This window comes from Nycticebus coucang, chromosome 4 (assembly GCF_027406575.1).
Source record: "Nycticebus coucang isolate mNycCou1 chromosome 4, mNycCou1.pri, whole genome shotgun sequence".
Taxonomy (NCBI): domain Eukaryota; kingdom Metazoa; phylum Chordata; class Mammalia; order Primates; family Lorisidae; genus Nycticebus; species Nycticebus coucang.
The window spans coordinates 37599975-37626264 of record NC_069783.1 but is presented as its reverse complement, the minus strand read 5'-3'; the positions used below and the strand labels follow the sequence as shown (position 1 = coordinate 37626264).

Genomic DNA, 26290 nt, shown 5'->3' with positions numbered 1-26290 from the left:
TGTACCACATGTGGAATTAGGCTAGTAACTTGAATAAGTTGTCATATCATGATTTCATTCCCCAGAACTGTTCCCTTTGGCCTATCCTTAATCAGGAATCTTGTGGTACAGAGGATCTTGTGACAGAGGAGAGCTTTAGGGACAATTAACTTGTACATAGTTCTGGCAGGAGAGAGATGAATGAAATATTTGTCAGGGTCTGTGATTTATAAAGTCAACCTTAAAGCTCATTTCTCTTGATAACAAATGCTAACATTTATCTCAAGGATTTTATATACCAGGCATTACTCTAAGCACTTTAAATGTGTTAACTTATCATTATTTGCAAAAGAAAAGATTTAAGGTACAAAGAAGCTGAGATTCATTACTGTTTAGCTAAGAAGAGCAGAGCTGGGATTTGACCTAAGCAGCTTGGCTCAGGAATTCCAACCTAAACCTCCATATTATATTGATTCTCCCAACATCATCAAATACAGGGCTCCTCTTCCCTCTCTTTTTTATTATTTTTTTTTTATTAAATCATAGCTGTGTACATTGATATGATCATGGGGCATCATTCACTAGCTTCACAGACCGTTTACCAAGTTTCATACCCTCTCTTTTTTAAAATCAACATACTTGCCCCATAAATGTTTTGATTTTTTTTACTGTGGTAAAATGTACATAACACAATTTATCATTTTAACCTATTTTAAGTGTACAGATCATTGGCATTAAGTACAGTTGCATTGTCATCAGCTGTCCCCACTGTCCATCTCCAGAATGCTTTCATCTTTCCAAACTGAAACTCCGTACCCATTAGATAACAACTCTCTTCTCCCTCCAGTTCCTGGCAACCACCATTCTACTTTCTGTCTCTATGAATATGACTGCTCTAGGTACCTCATTTAAGCAGAATCGTACCGTATTCATCCATTTATGACTGGCTCAGTTCACCTAGCTCATCTTCAAGGTTCCTCCACCTTGCAGCGTGTGTTGGAGTGTCATTTGGGGGCTAAGTAATACTCCGTAGCGTGCACTGCCACATCTTCTGCATCCCCGGATGGACAGTGGGTTGCTTCCACCTTTTGGTACATGAATGATGCTGCTATGAGCACCAATGTACAGATATGTTTGAGTTCCTGATTTTCAATTGTTTTGAATTTATAATTAGAAGTGGAGTTGCTGAATCTTATGGTAATTCTATCTTTAAACTGCCACAGTGTTTCCGACAGAAGGTTTACATTCCCAACAGCAATGCACATGGGTTCTGATTTCTTCACATCCTCAACACTTGTTATTTTCTGAGTTGTTTTTTTTTTTATTTTTATTTTCTGGTATCCTAATGGGTATGAAGTATCCATAGTTATTTCATTCTCCTAATTTTATGAATCCCAAAATCTTGGCACGTGAACAAGATTTCAACTCTTAACAAATGCTTATTGCTGGCCACTAAAAACCTGATCAACACAAAACGTTGGGCCTTCATTTTAATAGGCAGTTGACCCCAGGATGTCAACCCTAGATCTTTTGGGACCCAGAGGAAACATTTACTCCCTTAAAGATGTTGCTGCTGGGTGGCACCTGTGGCTCAGTGGGTAGGGCGCCGGCCCCGTATACCAAGGATGGCGGGTTCAAACCCAGCCCCAGCCAAACTGCAACAAAAAAATAGCTGGGCATTGTGGTGGGTGCCTGTAGTCCCACCTGCTCGGGAGGCTGAGGCAAGAGAATCACCTAAGTCCAGGAGCTGGAGGTTACTGTGAGCTATGACGCCCCGGCACTCTACTGAGGGAGGCAAAGTGAGACTCTCTTAAAAAAAAAATGCTGCTTAAAAGTTGTGTGTTGGCAGAACACAGTGGCTCCTGCCTGTAATCCTAAGACTCTGGAAGGCCAAGGAGGGAGATTTGCTTGAGCTCAGGAGTTTGAGACCCATCTGAGCAAGAGTGAGACCCCATCTCTACTAAAAATAGAATTAGCTGGGCATGGTGATGGCTGTCTGTCGTCTCAGCTACTTGGGAGCTGAACTGTTGGGAGTTTGAGGTTGCAGTGAGCTGTGATGGCTCCATTGCATTCTAGCTGGAGCAACAGAGCAAGACTCTGTCAAAAATAATAATAATAATAATTTATTTCATGTTACCAGTGATTTCTAATTGTTTAAAATGCTAAGTTTATTCATTTTATGATTTTGTAAATGAATTTAGAATATTACATCTCAATTCTTGTTGCTATTAAATAGGTGATATCTTAAAACAAAAAATCAGGTAATCAATATAATATGAAGCCAGAAAAATAGAGCTTGATTTTTAGGATTGATAGTGAGTAAGAAAAGTCTTTACAATTTTGAATGTAGTCTGAGTTTTTAATAAAGACAAAAAATTCACTATAGTGTGACAGTTAAATAAATAAAAAAAAAAAATGCCCGTAACCATAAATGGGTTTAACCTACAATGTGCTGTCTTCAGATTAAAAAATATTATAATCTATCTCAACTGATGCTATTTTTTTCTAATCTGCCAAGTTTTACTGAATAATTTGGCCCATATACCAAAAAATACTAAAATTATTTATATGTAAAGACATTATATTAATTGCTATGGAGGGTCATAAAAAAGTAGTGACATAACCATTGCTCTGAAGAAGTGTATGCTATACTTAACCTATTGATACTCATTTCTAAACTTCCAGCATAAAAATGATGTTATCCAAGTCAAGGCCCCTTGATCTGCTTTTATTAGTCAGAACCCTGCTTAATAAGTTAATATTCTGATTGCACTTGCTTTTCTGACTCTTAAGAAATAAAAAAATCTTTGAATTATCCTGGATTCACTTTTCATTTCTATAAATCATCTACCACATTTAAAAAGTTTCTCTCAGGTGGCACCTGTGGCTCAAGGAGTAGGGCGCTGGTCCCATATGCCGGAGGTGGTAGGTTCAAACCCAGCCCTGGCCAAAAACCACACACACACACAAAAAAAAAGTTTGTCTCACTAACAACCTTATTCATGCCATAATTTTCTCATTTTTTGATGAGAAAAAAGTTCTCCTGTTCTCTTTTTCTTCATGGTTAAGATATATTGCTGAAGTGTTTTTTCTTTTGTGTTTTTGTAGCCAACTGTATCAATTCTATTGACTTCTGCTGTCAAGTATAGATGTAATCTCTCAAGGGGATTTTCATAAAAACTACAATAAGATACTCTCAATCTTGGATTTCCCTTTTCCAGTGTTGTGCATTACATCCTTTGTTCCTTGTCAGTTCTTCCTCACACTATGTTTTCTTAGACGCTCCATCCTAGGTTTAGAAATCATTTCCCTTTCAATTAAAGAAACACTGAAATTAGAACTTTCCAACCCCAAAGGCACTTTAATTGGAGGTAACCATCTTGAACTTTTGTTTGAGCTTTCAGGTTGAATCTGTAGTACATTATTGCATGTTTTGAGTTTGGTCTTATTTGACTCCAGTGTATAGTTTACACATTGTCATTCACTAAGAAGTTGATGCCTAATAACACCCACTAATTTTTTTATGATTGCATGCTCTACTGTATTCTTATTTAGCCTTTAAAGGATGGATATATGATACAGTCATCTTGGCTTATGTTCAGCGCTTTTCCAAGCTTAATTTTGGTAGCATTTTTCTGATTCAGAATAGCTTCCAAGTACTTTTTGAAAAGCACTTTAAATCAGTCTTCTTAGACTGCCCTAAAAAATATATGTATTCAACTACTATAATAACTTTGCCTTGGCTTTACTTTTGTTCTTTTTTTTTTTTTTTTTATTTCTTGTCATTTTCCTTATCCAATTTGCAGTCTGAGTTCCTGTCATAAAATAGATGCTTGATAAGTAATGGTTGTATTAAATGCGATTAGACGCTTTTGAGAAGGATTTAGTATAATATATGGAATGATGTGCCTAGCAAGTAGTTCTTGTTCCATAGTTGGCATAACACACCTTGATTTAGGTGTGTTATGAGATTGAGAGTTGAAATTGAGAGAGAAGGAGCCCCTTTCGATTTTACCTTTCCTGATGGGACATAGCACTGTTAATGATACAACTTCTTCCCCACCCTAAATGTTACTCTGTATATGAGCTTGTGCTCAATTTTCTATTACAATGTTACTTTAGTTATTTTAGTCACTTCTCTTACCTTCCTACTAAGTACACTGCTGATTACAACTAATTTTTTTTAAATCATTATTATCAACCTGCTAATTGTCATGTATCAGATGAACTGAATATTCTTAGGGCACATTAATGTTTCTGTAATAGAAGCCATGGCTACTGTGCATAAATGAGTACTTTTGAAAGCTTTTGTTTGATTAAAGACTTAAGGGATTATATTGGTTAAAGATGTTGCTGGTCTGGTAGAGAGCTCAAAGCTCTACCTAAAGCTGAAGAAAATAAACTTGAATATAGGAATTAACATTTCACTTTACCGAATACTAAAGTTTAAAGATTCCTGTATAAAGTCATGACCACTTAAATTATGCAGTGTAGTAATTGTGTGGCAGTTTTGTGGTGACAGTGCTTTTATCCTATTAAATTATATCATTATAAATTTAAAAGAACAGGTGTCCTTTTTCATTAGAATTTCATTTGATACCAGTGTGACAGTTGAATAATCTTTTTTTTTCATGATGTATTATCTTCTCTGTCACTGGTAAGAACACTTATTACACATGGAAGAACACAAATGTTGAAGAAGACAAAATTTGAGTTGTCTAACCAGGATTTTGATTTTATTTTCATCAGATGGTTTTAAGTGTACTTAAATTTTAAATTTATTTTCCCTTAAATATAATATATTGTTTAGAATCCTTATATTCTTAGACTTAATATTTTTATGATCTGGAATTGTCTTTATCTTAAGGCTAAAGTGTTTAGTTATCTATTTTCAGGAAAATAAACAATTAGCATTTGAAAGATCATTTATTTACAGTACCATTAATGTGTGCCAAGTACTTTGCTGAACCATGGGCTGTAGGAAAGGAAAATACATTGGACCATTTCTTTCTTTTGAGGAGCTCACAACCTAGCCACTGCAGTGGAACCTCCATGCCTGACCCCTCCCTCCACTGACCACCTCCTGAAGGGGACCTAATTTTCATAGACCACACATGCACCTGTCCAGTGCAGTAAACCTAGCTTCTTCTCTTGACCACCTCTGTATGTTGATCAGTTTGTGGGTAGTCCCTTGGGCAGTTAATTTACAGAGGTTCTACTGTATTTTTACAGACTTGTACACAGGTTAAAATCCAATCTAAGTGCTAGAGGAGATGTATATGTTAAATGCTGTGGAGACATAGAGAAGGCTGCAGTAATCTTCCTGGACAGTTTTGGAAGGCTGCTCCAAAGTGACCTTGGTGTTAATCCCTGATTGTGAATCTGACAATATCTTCTAAAATTAAAAAGCGCTTAAGTACACCATATTCTACTGTAAATAAGACTCATTCAAAATGTTAAACATTCCCTCTTTAGAGTTAAAATGGTACTTAAAATACACTGGCTTTTTTAAAAGGGGACAAAAGGCAACTTCATATAAAAGTTATTTGAAATTTTGCTATTTTTACCCTTTAAAAAATTCCTAAAACTTCTGCAGTGCAGCTTACAATCTGGTACATGTTCACATGATGATACAGTTTTAAAATATTACCCAACTTTATGTCTTTAAAAAATTAATACCTGCATGAAGCAGCAGTAGAAATTTGTGAATGTGTGAATATGCACACATATGTACATACATAATTATTTTAGGTCCTATATACAAAGAAAACCAAGATTTTTTGTTACTTATTTTCTTCTCTGATCATTTTTGCTTCATTAATAACTTGAGAATACATATCTTATTTGAGTTTTTTTTTCCTTTCTAAAAACTGAATTTTGTAAGTGTTAATTATAATAGCAGAACCATAAATGAAACTTTGCACATATTATTTGGAAAAAATCCCCAGAAAAATACTCAACTTAAATAATAAAATACTTAAATCAGGACTACAAACTTCTGAAATCTTTTATTGTTGTAAGTCCTACTTGCCTCTTTTCAGAACATACAGCAATACAGATTTATTTGGGATCTGAGGTTTATACTTTTTAAATAATGTATGTTAGTGTAATGTGTTGTGTGGTATATTACTATTTTGCTAAATATTTTATTTTGTACTATTAGGATCTACAACTAGAATACGGACAAGGACACCAAAGTAGTTACTTTTTAGGTGCAAACAAGTAAGTAAAGTTTTTCGAAAATTTAATTCAAGAATTAAGTTACCTTTCATATGGTAATTTAATATTTAAAGTAGCAAATTGTATTGGTCTGATAGATGTTTTTAAATAAGCTTTTTATTTTTTCCCCACTGTTTCCCTGCTCATCATTTAGTTACTAATAAGGGAATATCATTCAGATTGACAATTTTCCAGCAGTATATATACTATTTTAATAATCAAAACAACTTAAAACTTGACAAAATACTATTTCACTTGCATTAGAGAGTTTGTTATCAAAACTCTGAGGTGGTTTTGGCCTGGATCAAGGTGCTTGCTGCACAGAGATCCACTTATTCAGAGAAGGAGGATTGCCCAGGAGGAAAGGAATTTCAATGCGAAAGCTGTCTTGTCAGGAGAGAAATAGTCTCAGATCTGTCTCTGAGCAACAGAGATCGTGGGCTTTTTAAGGAGAGGCCAAGTGCCTTAGGGCAGATGGTGGAGGTTGGTGATTGTTGGCATCAGGAATTTTGCTCATGGGCCTTCTAAATCTCTTGTAAAAAATCCACTTCCAAGTAGGATTTTTTTGTCTAAAAAAGAAATTGCCTAAAAAAGAAAAAGAAAAATCTACTTCTAAGAAATATCTCAGGCTCGGCACCTGTGGCTCAAGAGGCTAAGGCGCCAGCCACATACACCTGAGCTGACGGGTTCAAATCCAGCCTGGGCCTGCCAAACAACTATGACGGGTGTAACCAAAAAATAGCCGGGCGTTGTGGCGGATGCCTGTAATCCCAGCTACTTGGGAGGCAGAGGCAGGAGAATCGCTTGAGTCCAGGAGTTGGAGGTTGCTGTGAGCTGTAATGCCATGGCACTCTACCCAAGGTGCTAGCTTGAGGCTCTGTCTCAAAAAAACAAACAAACAAAGAAACATCTCAAAAAGTTCAAGTAGTTAATTAAGGAACAAGACAATAAAAAAAAAAAACCAGGGATTATTGAAATTTGTTCATAGGGCTGGTTACAAATTGAGGCATATATATTCCCATATTTTAAGTTAAGCAGATGAAATGGTGACTAAAAACAAATAGGTTAGTTTTAAGGATAATAAGGCAAAATAATGTCTTTGTCTTTTTTTTTAAACTAAATGTTTTTTACTTAAATGCAATAGAACCTCCATAATTGACACCTCCCAACATTGACCACCTCCTTGAGTTGACCTAATTTTCATAGATTGGACATGAACCACGTGTACGTACCAGTACAGTAGGTCCAGTTCCTTATGTTGACCATTTTGTTGTATAGTCAACAAACGGTGGTCAACTTACGGAGGGTCTCCTGTATACTACCCTTTCCCAACTCAGAGAAAAGGCTTTGATTGACAACCTAGTGAAATGTATTAGTTTTGATTTAAGTGGGCCTTCAGTTAAATACTATGAAGGCTTTTTTATATTATGTTGTTGTTAGCCTTTTGCTTTTTAAAATGGAAAATAAATGTAAAATTTCCCTGGTAGAAAAATGAAATTTTACCCAAATAGTAACTATTTGCTCTTTATAACTTAGCTTGTTGGTGGACAACAAAGGAAAGTTTGTCTCACAGTGAGTTAGCAAATAAAAACATTCTAAAGTGTTCTTTATATTTTTTTCTTTAAATATGAGATCACTGGTTTTAAAGACCTTGTTAGCAAATGTTGCTGTATTTTAAGATACTGAATAATATGAAAAAAAATTATTTACCTTTTTTTGATTCATTTATAATGTTTTAAAATTATGTACTTGAAAAATACAAAACATATGGCCCATCACTAAATGCTTTTCCAGATTCGTTCCTCTTGTCTGATTTCTGATTGTTAGACATTTTCATAGTATTTAGTTATTTTGGCTAGGTAAAATGTTAATAATTTGCCCAACCTTCATTTTTTGATTAATTGGATCCCTGCTTAAGGAACTGTTTTCTATATAACGAATCATTGGCAAGGTAGGTTGGCCAAAAGTCTGACATCTGGCTGTGTTCCGTGTGTAGGTATACACATACATGTGACGTGAGCATGGATGTAGCACCTCTTTTGCTGTATTGATATGTCTGCTTTATTCTTGTGACCAGGCAGTGTTTTAAAACTCACGGGATTTCCTGCTATCCAGACCATGGTAATCAGGCAGACAGATTTCCACCTATCCAGACCATGCAGGAATTATGAAATAAGAATTGTTACATAGGATTTTTCTTTCTTTTTTCTTTTTAACAGAAAGCATATGTGTTTTGACTTACACTTGGTTGTTGCCTTTTTCTTATATTGCTGAGGTCAACTTTTCTGACCATTTATTTAAAACCAACAAAATACTATTTTTAAAAGAAAATTCTGGCTTGACACCTGTGGCTCAAGCAGCTAAGGCGCCAGCCACATACACCTGAGCTGGTGGGTTCGAATCCAGCCTGGGCCCGCCAAACAACAATGACAGCTGCAACCAAAAAATAGCCAGGCATTGTTTTCAGGCGCCTGTAGTCCCAGCTAGGAGAATCACTTGAGCCCAGGAGTTAGAGGTTGCTGTGAGCTGTGATGCCACAGCACTTTACCCAGGGCAAAAGCTTGAGGCTCTGTCTCAAAAAAAAAAAAAAAAAAAAAATTACTACAAATAGAAAAAAAAAAAAAAAAACCCCAGCCAGGTGTTGCAGCGGGCGGCAGGAGAATCCCTTGAGCCCAGGAGTTAGAGGTTGCTGTGAGCTGTGATGCCACAGCATTCTACCCAGGACGAAAGCTTGAGGCTCTGTCTCAAAAAGAAAAAAGAAAATTCTAATTATTTCTGATTTTGTTTTAATGTAGAGCAAAAATTTAAAGATACCCTATCTTCTAATAACTTAAAAAGTAGAGAATAGAGTAAATCGGATTATACAATTCCTGTCACAATTGAGTGTTGTGGTAATAAATGCCAGATCAGAGACAGAACTGGCTCTTATAAACTAGGTGACTTGGAGAAATTTACCTTCATATCTCATGTAAAATGGGGATTACAATAGTATCTGCCTCCTAGGGAGCTAAAGATGAAATGGAATAATCATTGTAACGTATTTAGCATATTTAGGATTTAGTAAATACTTATTAGTTGCCCTTATTTATAGTAAGTTACTTGGTAAGTATAAGCAAGTGAATAAAATTGATCTTTGGTTTTACAGAAAGGGAGTTTTGTTTTGAAATACAATATAGGCAGTATTTACAAATTGTTTTGGGGCAGGTAGGCAATTGTGAAAATTTTAGGTAATGTGTAGCGTGAATTTCTTAGCTAATTTGAATATTTGAATATGCTGAGTATTTTAGGTGTGGTTTTAAACTTCACCGATGTTTCTTCACTTTATCAGTTAAATCTGTGTTTTGTACATTGTTTCATTCTTAACCTTTTCATCAAAATTTCCTAGTCATTTTAGATGGGCTTAGTAATTCAGTATCTGAAGGCATTATTTTTTTGTTCTTTACTTCCTGAAAATTCCATAATGAGAGAATTCTGGGAGACAGTGAATAGTGACACTGTTTGTTGTGTAGCACTCAGTCTTCCAAAATAAATCACTATCATATTTTCTCCAGTGCTCTCAAGGTACAATATTTGCTGTGAACAGAACCTTTTAGCAAATTTAGCCGTGTTTTATTTTCTCTCATATAAAGCCTAAAATCATACATTATACTTTTCATTAAGACTTTATCCTGTAACTTAAAATACAGTGTCACATAGTAGATTTACAAGTAAATGAATAAAAAATATACATGAGTTCCTAGGCCACAGGCTAGCTGTTTTTCCATGTTCACTTATTCAGCCTTTCTCTTACTGTTAGAGCACTCCTAGGAGGACTTTTTTTTCAAAAGTAGAATGCCATATAAATCCAAATAAACACGGTGACTGAAAGTAAAACTACATTTTAAATTGTCTTCCTAAATATTTTTAAATCCTAATATTTTCTACTAGAGAAATAGAGGAAAAAAGTCTCAAAAAATATTGTCATGTCCTTAAGGAAAAGTATTTTTTCACATATTTTTTCTTTGTTTTTTCTTTTGTTATTGCTTTTTTCACATCTTCTAAAATGATTAAAGCCCACTCACACAGTTCAGAGACATTATGTTTAATTTGGCAAAATAATTTAAAACGTCAGTGTATACTAAAGAGAAAAGAAGAGTGACAAAGAGGTTATGTATTGTGAAAAATAGTTTTGACCTTGTAGATCCTCCACGGGAGGCAGAGATGTCAGGATCTCTGTACCACAGTTTGAGAACTACTCGTTTACAGTCAATAATAATGTTGAAGAAAGCACTAATCAAATTCTTACTCTGTTCGGAGTTACTCTTCTAAGTGCTTTACCTGTGTTAATTCAGTATAACTTTGAGATAAGTTCTGTGGCAATTCCCATTTTACACGTATAGATGGAAAACTGAAGACATAGAAATCGAAATAACTTATCCAAGGCCCTGTACCCTGTTGGTCCATATACTGCAGAGATGGAGGCAGGAGTCAGATTCATGCAGTCTTGCCTTTAAAGCTTGTCCTCATTGATTCTATTGCCTCTAGTAGATGAGAGCTCCTACTTGGAGAACCCTTCAAGGGCTTTGTGAGTAAGATACTTGACTGTGGTACCTCAATTTTTCAATTTACAAATAGCACTTGCAATTAGCTTATGCTTTTCCTATGGCATTTACCATTCCAAATTCACAACTCTGTTATTTTTTAAAACTTAAATTGGTGTTAAGCTGGCCTGATTAAAATACTTGATGGCTAAAAGCTATTCTATCAGTTGCTTATAGTAGATAACCATATCTTTAGTTTCTCTAGTTTTATGTTTTGATAATTCTAAAGGCAGTTTCTCCCCATATGTTTTAGGAGAGAAGATAATTAAAGGGTGCTACCTTATAACTTTTACAGAGAGTGAATTTTTTGCTGACCTGCTTTTATCCTAGTAATTTATTTGAACTGTATTTCTCTCTATCCCATAAGCTAGGAGAAGGCTACTGAGATTTTATGTTTGAAGAGTATAATTTAGGAGATAAGCTGCATGAACTTGCAGTGAAAAGAAGTAAGGGAACTTTAGGAATGCCTAAGTTCTCTCTTACATTCCTGAAAATTAAAGTTTTGTTTACTGCTCCTCATGGTAAAATCCTCGCACCTGGTCTGATACAGGCTTAGTCTCCCAAAAGTGTAAATGTGTTTGCCCATGCACCCCTGGAGAACAGATCCTTCAGGTAAGTGAGTGTCTTCTGTGAAGCAAAGTGCTACTACATTCCTGTATTCACATCACATGCATGCGTGCTTCTGCAGAGAGATCCAACATGGTGAGTTTCATTCTGTAGGATTGCCTGAGAGCATGATGTTTTTTTAAAGTGTGTCACCTTCCTTATGTTAAGAAAAAGAGAATATAATTTCCGGTGTCAGGTATAATATTCCAGGTAAAATTTGAATCCTGGAAACTCCTGACTATTGACCCTGCAATTATTGTTTTGTCGGTACTGTTGTGACATTTCAAGTGAGTTGTCTTCTATTTGAGTTGATATTTTTCAGTAAGCACTAGGATTTATTTCACTCTTTCAAAATACAAAAGACATTAACAACAAAAAATAGAGGTATCTCATTAAATATAAGTTGACATTGTATGGCTACAGAGGTGATCATTATAGCAAATTTTCAATAAATGATAAAAAAATAATTATTCAAAAACTTACAGGTAAGGTTAAAGTGGTAAAAATATATACTTGGTATTCTTCTGTTTATCGACTCACATTGTTTTTTGTGGTTTGTTTTTTCTTTTAAGGAGTCTTCTCAAGTCGGTTGAAGAAGAATTACATCAGCGGTAATTTTAATTTTTAACTAAATTTAAAATACTTCATACTTTATGTCACAGATGAGTAGTTTGCCCCCTTCTTTGTTGTGTCACCTAAGATTATTTTGCATTGTTTGTTTAAATTTTGAATTTATCCTATAAAGATAGAGAAATAAAATCCTGTCTACTATAAACAGCCTTTCTTGTATTTTCCAAAATTTCTTCCTATACTGTTTTGGTAAAGTCCATTTAATAATGATGACATTATCCTTCTTTAGAGGACATGTGGCACATTTAGAAGATGATGAAGAGGATGATGATGAATCTAAACAGTAAGTCCTGTCTCTGTTTCTGATAAAAAGAAAATGTGTCATTTGACCTGAATTTCATAAATGTAGCAACTTAATATTGACAATAATTTTAATATCATTAGTAACACAATATTAGGGATTGTACCCTAATATTTCTTGTTTCTTTCCTTTTCTCTATCCCAGTTGTATTAGTCAGCTCAGGATGACATACAGAATACCATAATCTAGGTAGCTTAGTCTAACAGTAGACGTGTATTTCTCATAGTTCTGGAGGCTGGGAAGTTCAAGATCAGGGTGCCAGCCAGCTTGGTTCCTGGCAAGGGCTCACTCCAGGCTTGCAGAGAGTCATCTTCTGGCTATGTCTTCATGTGGCCCTTTTTCTTTGTGTGCATGTGGGACGATGTGGGGAGAGTGATCTTTCTTCCTCTTTTTATAAGGCCACCAATCCCACAGATTAGAACGTCAGTGTTAACAACCTCATTAGCTCCTAAAAGCCCTATCTTCAAATACAGTCATGTGGGAGTTAGGACTTCAGCATGTGAATTTGGGGGCAATACAATACAGTCTGTAATACAAGTCGATAACAGAGAACTTTGAAAAAAACTAATTAACAAGGATAATAACTTTTTATTGTAGATTAGTAATTGGTAGCTGCTATAATTATTACTATAAATACAAAGAAGTTTTTATATGTTTGATTAAATTTCATTTGATATATTTCAAATAAATACTTTGACTATAAATGTATATTTTTAAAGATGGGTTATTTTATAAAATGAACGTACATTTAGCTACAATTTCCCATTTTTCCTATGTATGGCAACTTTAGGGGTGACTTGGCACATGCTGTATTATTTACGCATTGATGTTTAGTCCTTTTAATTGAGTTTTTTGTTGGGGGGAGTTTTAAAGATGCAGTTTCTTGGTAGAATGACAAGAGCACCTGGTTAGCAGTAGGGGGCATAGCTGTGTGGTCTTGCCTGAGGTCATGGAATCCCTATGGGCTTCAATGACCTCAGCCAAGAAGTTTGTGTTTCATCATCTTTTCTTTCTATTTCTAAAACGAATCTTAAGTCATAATGAATTTTAGCTTCAGTCAAATTCTGCCTTTAATTTTATACAGCACATACAGGATATATAGTTTTTGAGCTTCATCAAAGATACTGCCTGTTGTACAAAAGCAAAAATGAGGCTTACAGTGTGATATATTTTATATTATACCATATTTTCCTAAGCCAGCTATTGCTTATATTCTTAAATTATTTACTCTTTAGTTGAAATAACTAGAATTATAGTTCTTTTTCAATTTTAATTACAATATCGTATTTGAAACCAAGAAAATATATATATTTTTTTTTTTTTTGTAGAGACAGAGTCTCACCTTATCGCCCTTGGTAGAGTGCCGTGGCGTCACACAGCTCACAGCAACCTCCAAATCCCTGGGCTTAGGCGATTCTCTTGCCTCAGCCTCCCAAGTAGCTAGGACTACAGGCGCCTGCCACAACGCCCGGCTATTTTTTTGTTGCAGTTTGGCCGGGGCTGGGTTTGAACCCGCCACCCTCGGCATATGGGGCCGGCGCCCTACCCGCTGAGCCACAGGCGCCGCCCCAAGAAAATATATTTAATTATTTCTTTTTTATTTCTTTTTTTAATTGACAATAATTGTGCATATTCATGAGGTATGTGGTGATGTTTCATTGTATGTGATGTATAATGATCAGATCAGGGTAATTAGCATACCCATCATTTCAAAATTTATTATTTCTTTGTGTTGGGAACATTCAGTATCCTTGTAGCCATTTAAACTAAATAATGCATTACTGTTAACATAGTCATCCTATAGTGGTATAAAATACTAGAACTTACTTCTCCCATCTAAGTGTAATTTTGTATCCTTTAACAAATCTCTCCCCACTCTTCCCGTCCTCCTACCTTTTCCAGTGTCTAGTCTACTGTACTTTTTGCTTCTATGAGATCAGCTTTTTTCACAGTATTTGTCTTTCTGTTTCTGGCTTATTGTACTTAACGTAATGTCCTCCAATTCCCAATTACTTCTAAATAATACCTCATTTAGGATCATTTGAACTTGGAAGTTTTGAAGTTGGAGTGAGCTGTGATGATTCCATTGCATTCAAGCCTGGGCAACAGAGCAAGACTTGTCTCAAAAAAAAAGAACTTCATTAAGCATAACTTGAACATTTCACAACAACTTGAGGAAAGACTCATAAACTTAGAAAGTGGTTCTTGTTTTGACAGGGTTTTTTCCGTATCTTTGGAAAAATTGTATTTTAGTAATTGATTCATTTGTAAACTGAATAGTTCTGATTCTAAACTCTGTATGTTTTTAGGTCAACCATGAAAGCAAAAGTTCCACCTCCTTTGCCACCAAAGGTAAATTTATTTTTCCATTTGAACTGTGTATGTATTATCCTTCCGTTTCTTTAATACGGCATTGATACTTATTCTAGCTTTTCATTTGCAATCCACAAAGAAAAATCACCAAGCTGCTAAACTGGGATTTAAGTAGATGATTATGATTGTTATTGTCTTTTTTAAATGCCAAGCCTGTCCTTTAGTGTTCATGCTAAGTAACAAGTTCTAGAAATTCATATGCTGACAATGATTATATTAGCGGATTGGTGTTATTTCACATGTTAGAAAATTCATACTTTCGTAAGATTTTTTTCCCTCAGAATCTATAGTATACTAGGTAAGAGTGAGTGGAGAAGATAGTGATTTACCATCATAGATATTTAATTTTCAGATGATAATTATTAATTAAAAATACAAAATAGGGTGGTAATTGTCAAACAAATTTTAACAAAATTCTTTTTCCAACCAAAATCATTATAAGATAATAAAATAATTATAACTGTTAGGATTTTTTAAAGAGTATAATGAGTTATAGTGAGGGATAATATAAATTTATTTTAATTCAATTTCATATGCATAGCAGATTTTAGTTATAAAATGAGCTGCTTTTACAGTTAAGATCTAACTGAGAGTTGGAGTCCAGTTTTTTGGCATCCAGTTTATTTCTCTGTTTTCTTACACTATTGAGAAAATCATGAAATAGTGCTGTTACTCGTTTTGTTTTATGTTAGCAGAGGTAGAGAGATCTGAACTTCAAAGCAGTAAGTGGTGAGCAATCTTCCTAATAAGGAACCCACTTGTAAGACTTTCTAAATTCTCTAAACCTTCAGCTAGTTTGAAAGATTAAGTGTTTACAACATAAAAGACATTGCATCATCTAAGAGGCAGTTTATTAGCCTTGATAAGGGACTGAACTTTGATTAGCTTGCATATTTAAAATAAAAAGAGAATCATTTAAGTTGAAGGAGGTAGGAAACACTAGAATACTTTCATTTGTCTAGTCTAAGTGGGAAGGCTTGTGAGGAATTGTTAGAAAGACATTGGCCAGGCAGTGGATCAGAAGGCTGAGTGAGAGGATCTCTTGGGGGCAGAAGTTTGAGACCAGCCTAAGCAAAATAGCAAGACCTCATCTCTATTAAAAAAAACAAAACAAAACAAAGAAGCATTTTTAAAAATTACCCAGGTGTGATATCACACATCTAGTCCTAACTACTTGGGAAGCTGAGGCTAGTGGGTTGTTTGAGCTCAAGAATTCAAGGCTACACTAAGCTATGATTAGGCCTGTGCATTCCAGCCTGGGCCACAGTGTGAGACCTTGTCTGTTAAAAAAAGAAAAGAAAAAGACATAGAGGCCCCTCTCCTTTTTTGGCACAGCAGCAAAATCTGAGAAGTGTACATATTTGAGTGTACGTTTTTAGAATATATTTTCAATAGTGCCCTCCCCCTACATGCCCTGAGCTGACCCACGTCTTCTTAGGCAAAGCCTTCATTCAGTTCTCTGGCCAGGGACCCTATTTATGGCTCTTTTATCTTCCTCCTTGTCATTTGAGGTTTCATCTCTGGGTAAAGAGGCTGTTTTATCTTTGTGAACACAAAACATTTTTGCTTTTTCCAGTTTTCTGCTAATGGTGAAAGCATGGAAGGGAATAAAGTTTTACTGATTTTTGAGACACTAACAAAAAAAAAAAGAATATGTTTTAAATAGTAAGAATCTGAACTGGATAGTTGAATAACCTTATAATTAATCTGGCAAACACAGTTTGAAAGCCTCTGGTATATAATAATATTTACTTCAGGGAGGTAATTTCATGTTTAATTTTTGGTCTCTTTTTTGTATTATTTTAGCCTAAATCCATCTTCATACCACAGGAAACTCATTCTACTGAAGATGATAATCAAGGAACAATCAAGAGATGTCCCATGTCAGGGAGCCCAGCAAAACCGTCCCAAGTTCCACCTAGACCACCACCTCCCAGATTACCCCCACAAAAGCCTGTTGCCTTAGGTAATAGGGGAGGGGGACAGCAAATGTGTTACCAGGTTTCCATACTGGGGGTGGGGGAGAAATGGAGGAAATGTTTCTTTTAATGCAGTGTGTGTAATGTCTTTGAGGGAGGAGAAAAGGAAGGCAATGACTAGGGAGATAGTTTCTGCTTTTTGCCTCTTGATTCAATGTTTTTGTGACCGTATTTCCTGTGACCCAGTCTGTCATATTTTGGCCCTCATTTCTTATTTCATATTTAGCCTTCCCTCTTCTGCCCATTCCTCATTGAACTACTGTGTAGGGACAAAAGAAATTAAACTCAAACCAAATAAAGAAAATGTGTTTGGGTTCTAAGGCACTTGATGGTACTTCGACTCTTTTTTTTATTTTAGTCACTTTTAGAAAAGTGATTGTCATTGTTTGTTAGGTGTTTGGCTCTATTTGGCTCTAAATTAATACTAGAAGGTAATGTTTTAACAATGTAAGTTTCTCCTGTGTTATCCAAGATAACCAATTTAAAAAAGCAACTAAAGGCTGGATGGGATAGCTTACGCCTATAATCTTAGCACTTTGGAAGGCCCAGGCAGGTGGATCTCTTGAGCTCAGGAGTTCAAAACCAGCCTGAGCAAGAGTGAGACCCATCTGTAATAAAAATAGAAAAATTATCTGGGCATTATGGTGAACACCTATAGTCCCAGCTACTTAGGAGGCTGAGGCAAGAGGATCTCTTGAGGCCAAGAGTTTGAAGTTGCTGTGAGCTATGACGCCATGACACTCGACCCAGGGAGACAGAGTAAAACACTATCTCAAAAAAAAAAAAAAAAAAAATGGAAAGAAAAAAGGCAACTAAAGTTTCTTGGATAACATAATATTAATCAGCCCTTGAAAGTAGTTGTGAGGCTGGGCACGGTGGCTCACGTCTATAATCCTACCACTCTGGGAGGCTGAGGCGGGTGGATTGCCCGAGCTCACAGGTTTGAAACCAACCTGAGCCAGAGCAAGACCTCGTCTTTAAAAATAGCCGGGCCTTGTGGAGGGCGCCTGTACTCCCAGCTACTTGGGAGGCTGAGGCAAGAGAATCGCTCAAGCCCAAGAGTTTGAGGTTGCTGTGAGCTGTGACGCCACAGCACTGTACTAAGGGTGACAAAGTGAAACTCTGTCTCAAAAAAAAAGAAAGAAAGTAGTTGTGGATGCAGTATTTTTTTTTTTTTATTGTTGGGGATTCATTGAGTTTTGTTTGTTTGTTTAATGCAAATAAATACATCTACTTAAATTCAGCCTGAATTTAAATTTGCTTAATATGGCGGAAATAGAGGTATAAGTAGAAGAGTGTGTGTATAAGACTGCTTTCTTTCGTACTAAATATTCTGATTGGGTGATCTAAAAGAATAATCAAACTGTCTCAGTTAATATATTTCTTTCCTACTTGATCATTTTCTGAAAAATTTTTATGAAAAGTAATTTTTTTTGATGTATTTAAACATATCTTATTAAAGGAAATGGAGAGAATTCCTTCCAGTTAAATGGTGAACGAGATGGCTCATTATATCAACAGCAGAATGAACACAGAGGCACCAACCTTTCACGGAGAGAAAAGAAAGACGTACCAGTAGGTATTGCTGTTCATAATCTCACACTTGTAATTAGTGAAACTGTGTATTTTTTAATTATTATTTTGCTATTTTAGTATATTATAATGAATAGATTAATTCTTAAAAAAAAGAATAACTTTGCTGTGGTAAACTTGAATGATGGCGTTCTGGTATTTAAATTATTTAGACCAATTTGTTATATATTGTATTGCAATATAAAGCATGGTCTTCTTCATACAGGTAATACTTAGTGTTCTAGTGATTGTTCTCAAAATACCTATTTCTATTCTCACTGGTGAGACTTGATTCTTAAAATTTTCTCTTATACTCTCAAGAAGTTATGGAAAGAAGGACATATTTAATGATATTGCTGATCTTATGCAAAGGGAATAGCTAATAAGGGGGAAAATCTAGCGGATATCACTTTAAAAAAGGTGAAATTAGCCTTAGCAGCTACTTCTGGCACAAATGTTAGATAAAATGCCACAACTTAACAATTAAAACGTAACTGTTACTTATCAGGGATCATAAGAGATGACATTTTTTAAACAGTTGAAAAGAATCAACTTCTGATCACTGGATTACATTCATATATCATAGAATTTAAAACAAAAGGCAAAAGTCCTTAAAATCCCTATTACTTTAAGAAATGTCAATGAGATGAAAGTATTTTTTGAAGATTTTTATATACTAATATTGATTACTTTTATAGAAATGTATAATGTAAGTTTATGTGCACATATGTGTACCTCACTAGAAGCATTTTACTATACTTAACTTTTGAAAAAGATTTCACTATAGAATATGGCATACCATTTTTCAGAATTCAAGTTAGGCATTTGACTGGGGTTATTCATTTTAATTTGTGAAATTTAGGACATTTTTAACGAAAGTATTAAAATGTCCTTCAGGAATAGGTTTTATGAAACTCTGTCCAACTGAGTAGTGCCTTTTTGCTTTCAACAGTTTAAATTTTAGCAGTCCTGCTAATGTAAAAATATAGAAATGCAGCTCATTGACTGTAGTGCAGTTATAATCACCTTTGGGAGACGTTAAGCATTACTTATGTATGCATTTTTAACTCACTTTTTCTCCTACCTTACTTCATTGAGGTAAGGAACTAAGTTAATTCTGAGATAAATACCTTCATGGCTCTATCATAGGATAAGCAGTATCTGTGGTATATTGAAGCACGCTTTTAGTTTTTGCTGTAATTCTTGAAATTATTTACAGCCAGTTTTATTAGTGCTTAAATGAAATCTGAGAGTTATAATATTCAGACTCTAATTAAAATTGATGTTTTGCTAAGATAGATAACATCAGATAATTTAAGAACGTCAATATGTGAAAAAAGTATATAAATTATTTACAAAATGGAATAAAAAGTTGTCAGAAATGTTGGCAATAACGTGTTCTACATCCTCAAAATAGTTCTACAAAGTAAGATGTCATATAATAATTTCAGAAAAGTCATTTCATATTTTTGTGTCTCATGTATGAAATTAGTTAACAGTAGGGTTTTTGTTTGCTTTTATGTCATTGTTTAAATGATTCTGATTTATATCAGAAATTACAATATCATTTCTTAAAATGCTTTTGTTAAGGTTAACTTTGAAAGCACTCTAGGCTTTCATAAAATTCATGTCTAAATATAACCAAAAGAGCTTCCCTCTCTAGGGGACAGTTCAGATACTCAGCAATGTGACCCTTTGGAAAAATATCTGGCATTTTTGATGATGCTGTGGGTGAGCAAATGTGCTTCTTTTGCTTTCCTTATAATTGTCTGTATATTCTGACCAAGGATTTATATACTTGAATTAATCAAAATTTAAAACTTCATTTGACAAAACACATTGTAAATAAACATGTTTAAAATGATCTACATACAGACTAGGGGAAAATATTTTTTTTATATTAACAAAGTATTCAAATCTAGAGCATATCTTTAAAACATCAATAAATAGCTATGAAAAAATCAGTAACAAAAAAATGGGAGAAGACAATACACAGAGGAATAAATACAGATAGCAAAGAAATAGTTTTTAAAAAGATTCTCAACCTTCCCAGTAATAAGAGGTACAAATCACTGAGAAACACATGAGAAGTTTGTTACTGCTCAGCTTGGTGCTTCTGCTGTGAGACCATGAGGAACCAAGAGCTCTCAAAGGTTGTTGGTAGGTGTGATGTGTGATACAGGCACTCTGAAAGGCAGTTCGATGGTTAATATCTGCCAAAATGTAAAAGGGATAAATCCTGTATACCAGGGATTTCACTTCCTACAGTATATGCTGGAAAAAAAACATTCACATACTGCATAAGAAGGTATTCACAGGAGTTTTCATTTCAGCATTGTTATTTTAACAAAATATTGAAAATAACCCAAATTTCCAATAGCATTTGTGAAATATCTAAATAAAGTATGTTATGTTCATACTATGCTGAGTTAAAACAAATGAAGTAGGTCTGTATTACTGACAAGCAATCCTATCCAAAACCCAGTTTTAAGGCAGAGAGCAAGTAGATAAACAGTGCATATGTTTTATGTTTTAAAATGCACAAAAACAGTATTTTCTATGGAGACACTATGTAAATATATACCAAAAAAGTCTGGAAAGCTGTACAAACATACAAGTACATCTATCTAATTGCCTAGAGAAAGATTTGGAAGGTTACACACCAAACTGGTTTGGGGAGGACAAGTAAATAAGTGTACTGTGAAAACAGTACAGGGAACTACAGCCTTATCTATAAGGTTTTAGTTTACAGAGAATGTATTTGTGTATTTTATTTTGATAAATGTGTTTGAAATACAATATTAGTATACCAAATTGCAACAGAAAATATGTAATCACACGCATTTTCTTTTTTTAGAAGCCTATGAGTAATGGTCTTCCCCCAACACCTAAAGTGCATGTAAGTACTAAGTATCAAATAGGCAAGTTTTCAAACTAAGCACAATGACAAATAATTGCTTGAAGTATATCTTTAGATTTTTTGCCTGTTTGAAAGAACCTTCATTATTTTTGAAGTAGTCTATGAGATTGCTACTTGAAATATTATTTGATTATATCTGAAAAGTAGCTTTTCAAAATAAAATTATGATAAATTATGTTTTATAAAGCTCCTTGATTTCAAAATTGGTTAATATCCTATTTGCAGCTATTTTTGAAGACATGTTAAAAAGGCCCATGAACATACAAAATGTAGAAGTTCAAAATGTAGACATGACGTGTTTTCTGAAATATTATTAATGAACAAAATCATGTAGTTTTAGAATAAGAAGGAGCATTGAAGGAACATTTGGCCCAAACTTTTATTTTGCTGATGAATAAAACTGAGACTCAAGACCTTAGTTACCAAGATCACAAAACTCCATTCAACTCTAGCCAGAATTTAGGGTCCAATATTATTTTCTGGGTTATTTTGTTTGTTTAAAGACAGAGTCTTGCTTTTTCCAGGCCAAAATGCAGTGGCCCAGTCATAGCTCACTGAATCTCCAACTACTGGGCTCAAGCACATGCTACCATGTCCAGCTAATTTTATAATTTTTTGTAGAAATGAGGTCTTGCTATGTTACCCAGGCTGATCTGGCTTCAAACAATCCTCCTGCCTCAGCCTCCCAAAGTCCTAAAATTACAGATATTAGCCACCACACCCAGCTCTGGTTTTTATTTTTTGTTTGTTTTTTTAAATCATTCATTCTATCTTTCTATTTCTCTTTTTTTATTTGACAGTTAAAAATTGTATGTTTTTAGGATACAGCATGCTCTTTTGATATATGTACATGTTAGAAAGACTAATCAAGCTATTTAATATATGCCTTACCTCACATACTTATTTTTTCATTGAAATCTACTCTCTTAGCAATTTCCAGGTATACAGTATATTGTTATTGACTGTAGTCAACATGATGTACAATAGATCTCTTGAACTTACTCCTCTTGTCTAGCTGAAATTTTGTGTCCTTTGACCAACATCTCCACAGCCCCTCACCCCAGGCTCTGGTAACTACCATTCACTCTCTGTTTCTGTGAGTTCAACTTTGTTAATTCCACATATTAAATCAGATCATGCAGTATTTGTGTTTCTGCATCTGGCTTGTTTCACTTAGCATGATACCCTCCGGATTCATCTATGTTGTCAAAAATGATAGGACTTCTGTCTTTTTAAAGACTGATTAATATTCCATAATGTGTATATATAGTTGTTCCTCCATATCAGTGAGAAAATTGTTCTAGGATCCCCCCACCCTACAGATTCCAAAATCCAGGGATGCTCAAATCCTTTATAAAAAATGGCATGGTTATTTGCATATCACCTACACATACCCTCCTATATCCTTTAAATTAGATTACTTTTATTACCAACGTGTAAATAATTGTTATACTATATTGCTAAGAGAATAACAGCGAGGAAAACAGTCTGTACATGTTCAGTAGAGATGCAGCCATCCATTTTTTCTGAATATTTTTAATTGGATGTTGGTTAAATCCATGGATACAAACACATGAATATGGAGGGCTGCCTGTATCACATTTTCTTTATCCATTCATCTAATAGTGGACACTTAGGTTGATTTCATGTATTGGCTATTGTGAATAATGCTGCAGTGCAACATGGTAGTGCAACTGTCACTTCAACATACTTGTTTCATTTCTTTTGGCTATATATCCAATAGTGGGATTGCTGGATCATGCAGTCATGCTGTCTTTTTTAGGATTAAAATTATATGAAGTCAATGTTATTTTATGTTAGTAAGGGTAGAAGTACATTTCCATTGCTGCAAATCTGGAAAGCATTTCTTTTAAGTACTGGAACAAGACAAGGGTGCTCAATGTAACTACTTTTATTCAACATAGTATTGGCAGTACTAGCCACAGCAGTCAGGCAAGAGGAAGAAAGGGCATTCAAATCGGAAAAGAGGAGGTCAAACAATCCCTGTTTGCTGACAGTATGATCTTGTATCTCAAAAACCCTAAAGACTCCACCAAAAACCTCCTAGATTTGATAAATTCAACAAAGTCTCAAGGTACAAAATCAATGTACATAAATCAATACCATTTCTGTATACTAATAACAGTTAAGCTGAGAGTCAAATCAGGGGCTCAATCTCATTTGTAATAGCTTTATACAAAGATAATAAAATACCCATGAATATACTTAACTAAGGAGGTGAAAGGTCTCTACAAAGAGAATTACAAAACACTGACGAAATCCTAGGTGACACAAATGAGAAACCATTCCATGCTCGTGGATTAGAAAAATGGATACTGTTAAATGTTCATACTTCCCAGATGAAATATAATCTCCATCAACATACCAACATCATATTTCACAGATCAAGAAAAAACGATTCTAAGCTTCATTTGGAATCCAAAAAGAGCACAAATGGCCAAAGCAATCTTAAACAAAAAGAACAAATCTGGCGTGGCGCCTGTGGCTCAGTGGGTAGGGCGCCAGCCCCATATACTGAGGGTGGCGGGTTTGAACCCGGCCCCAGCCAACTGCAACAAAAAATAGCCGGGCATTGTGGCGGGCACCTGTAGTCCCAGCTACTTGGGAGGCTGACGCAAGAGAATCGCCTGAGCCCAGGAGTTGGAGGTTGCTGTCAGCTGTGACGCCACAGAGCATTCTACCGAGGGCAATAAAATGAGATTCTGTCTCTAAAGAAAAAAAAAAAAAAAAAGAACAAATCTGAAGGCATCACATTACCTGACTTCAGATTATACTTCAAGGCAATAGTAACCAGAATAGCATGGTGCTGGTGTAAAGGTAGACACATAGACCGGTGGAACAGAATTGAGAACCCAGAAATGAAACCATCTACCTACAACCGATTCTCAGCAAAGCAGACAACATATGCTAGGGAAAGGAAAACCTTTTCAATTAATGGTGCTGGGAAACCTGGATAGCCCTATGCAAAAGAATGAAACAGGGCTCCCATCTCTTGCCAAATATAAAAATTAATGCACAAAAGCCTTAAATTAAGCATGTATCTAAAACTTCTAGGAAAAAACCTAGGAAATAGTGTACTAGACATTGAGCAAGACAAATTTATAACTAAAACCCCAAAGGCAAATATAGTAATAAAATTAATTAAGTTAAAAATCTTCTGCACAGCAAAGGAAATAATCAACAGAGTAGTAGATAGACAACCTACAGAATGGGAGAAAATATTCACAAACTATATGCCTGATAAAGGGCTAATATACAGAATCCACAAAGTACTCAAATCAGTTAAAAAAAAATTAGAAAGTGGGCAAAAGACATAAATAGAAGTTTTTCAAAAGAAGATAAACAAATGGCCAACAAACATATGAAAAAATTCTCCACATCACTAATAATGAGGGCAATGCAAATTAAAACCACAGTCAGATGCTACCTACCCCTGTCAGAATGGCCATTATTAAAAGTAAAAAACAGATTTTGGCATGGATGAAGAGATGAAGGAATGCTTACACTCTGTTGGTGGAACTCCAAGTTAGTACAACCTCTCTGGAAAATCTCTAGAGATTCCTCAAAGAAATAAATGTAGATATATCATTCCATCTAGAAATCTCACTAGTAGATATCTACCCTAAGGAAAGTCGTTTTATGGAAAAGACACTTGCACGCAAATGTTTATCACAGCACAGTTCACAGTTGCAAAGATGTGGAATCAACCCAAGTGCCCATCAGTACATCAAAGGATAGAGAAAATATAGCACATGTATACCATGGCATACTACCGAGCTGTAAAAAGCAGTGAAATAACATCTTTTGCAGCAACTTGGATGGAACCAGAGACCATCATCCTAAGTCAGTAGTTCTCAACCTGTGGGTCATGACCCACAGGAACTGTATTAAAGAGCCACAGCATTAGGAAGATTGAGAACCACTGACTTAGGATGATGGTATGTCAGGAATGGAAAAACAAACGCGTGCGCTCACTAATAATTGGGAGCTAAACGATGGGTGTGCATGGACTCAAAGAGATACAAAGGACATTGAAAACCAAGAAGTGAGGAGGAATAAAAATTTACCTGTTGGGTACAATGAACACTATTCTGGTGACAGGCACACTAGTAGCCCTGACTTAAACATTATACAAGGTATCTATGAACAAAAACATTTGTACTCCCTTAATATTTTGAAATTGAAAATATAAAAAGAAAAAAAGGAAATCTTATATAGCACTACTTTAAAAGCTTTGTTTAGTTTTTCTAGTGTTTGACCTTCAACCTTACCTTTTAGCCTTTTTAGTTTTTAACTCTACTTTTTAATTAGTATAGAGTATACTTTATATTATAAAGTACATACATCTTTAAAACTTGTATTTATATTATAAATACTTAATTATTTTAATACTAACTTGTAAAGTATACTTTATATTGTATAACATATATATATGTGTAGCAGAAGTATATACTATAGGACAAACTTGCAGCACAGGTATACAGTTGGATGGGGAAAAGCTGCTGACTGTGCACTGCCAGCTGGGATCCAGCTGTGCAGGTTAGCTGAAGGCTGGGATCTGGCTTGATTGTTCCTCATTTTGTCATTTGGATTTCTAGGGGTTTAGCAGTACCTTAAATTCAAATTTTGGTAGCCATCTTAAAAGGTAATTAGGATTAATTAAGTAATACCATTTCTGCCCTATGTCAGAAAAACATGTTTTTATTGGTCTTTTTCTCTTTTAACACCTGATGGTATTGTCAGGCTGAGTCGTTCTTTTCGGGTACTAAAGTCTTTTAAAAAAGTTGGTTGGTAGACTTATATTATTGAAAGAGAAAATTTTATGGTTTTTGTCTTTATTTTATGTTAATATTTTTAATCCATTACAGTCAGCTAGTCCATGTGTTCTCTTGGCATGTTGCCTCCATGTCTCTGAGGAAGCTATTCCTGATATAAAATGATGCACAGTGGTGTTCTTCTAATTTAGGACCACATGGCAAATAAAGAAATTTCCTCTAACCAGATATTTTTTGTACCGTTTTCCTTCAAGTAGTAAAAGTGATTACATGAGCAAATGTACTTTTGAGTATATAGTTGAGTTCAGGTTTAAACAGAACAGTAATTTCAAAAT

General features: G+C 34.9%; 1 protein-coding gene across 6 annotated transcripts in view; it reads left to right on the top strand.

Annotated features, from left to right (window-relative positions):
- MAP4K3 (mitogen-activated protein kinase kinase kinase kinase 3) overlaps positions 1 to 26290 on the top strand; it is a 190958-nt gene that overhangs the window by 139536 nt on the left and 25132 nt on the right. For 5 of the 6 annotated variants that reach the window (XM_053587356.1, XM_053587353.1, XM_053587351.1 and 2 more), the window contains 7 exons: positions 6143 to 6201; positions 11957 to 11995; positions 12244 to 12297; positions 14625 to 14667; positions 16495 to 16654; positions 18130 to 18242; positions 21097 to 21138. In XM_053587356.1, coding sequence (XP_053443331.1) covers positions 6143 to 6201; positions 11957 to 11995; positions 12244 to 12297; positions 14625 to 14667; positions 16495 to 16654; positions 18130 to 18242; positions 21097 to 21138 — 510 coding nt within the window. The remainder of the gene's footprint in view (positions 1 to 6142; positions 6202 to 11956; positions 11996 to 12243; positions 12298 to 14624; positions 14668 to 16494; positions 16655 to 18129; positions 18243 to 21096; positions 21139 to 26290) is intronic. The other variant, XM_053587352.1, reaches the window with a different exon arrangement.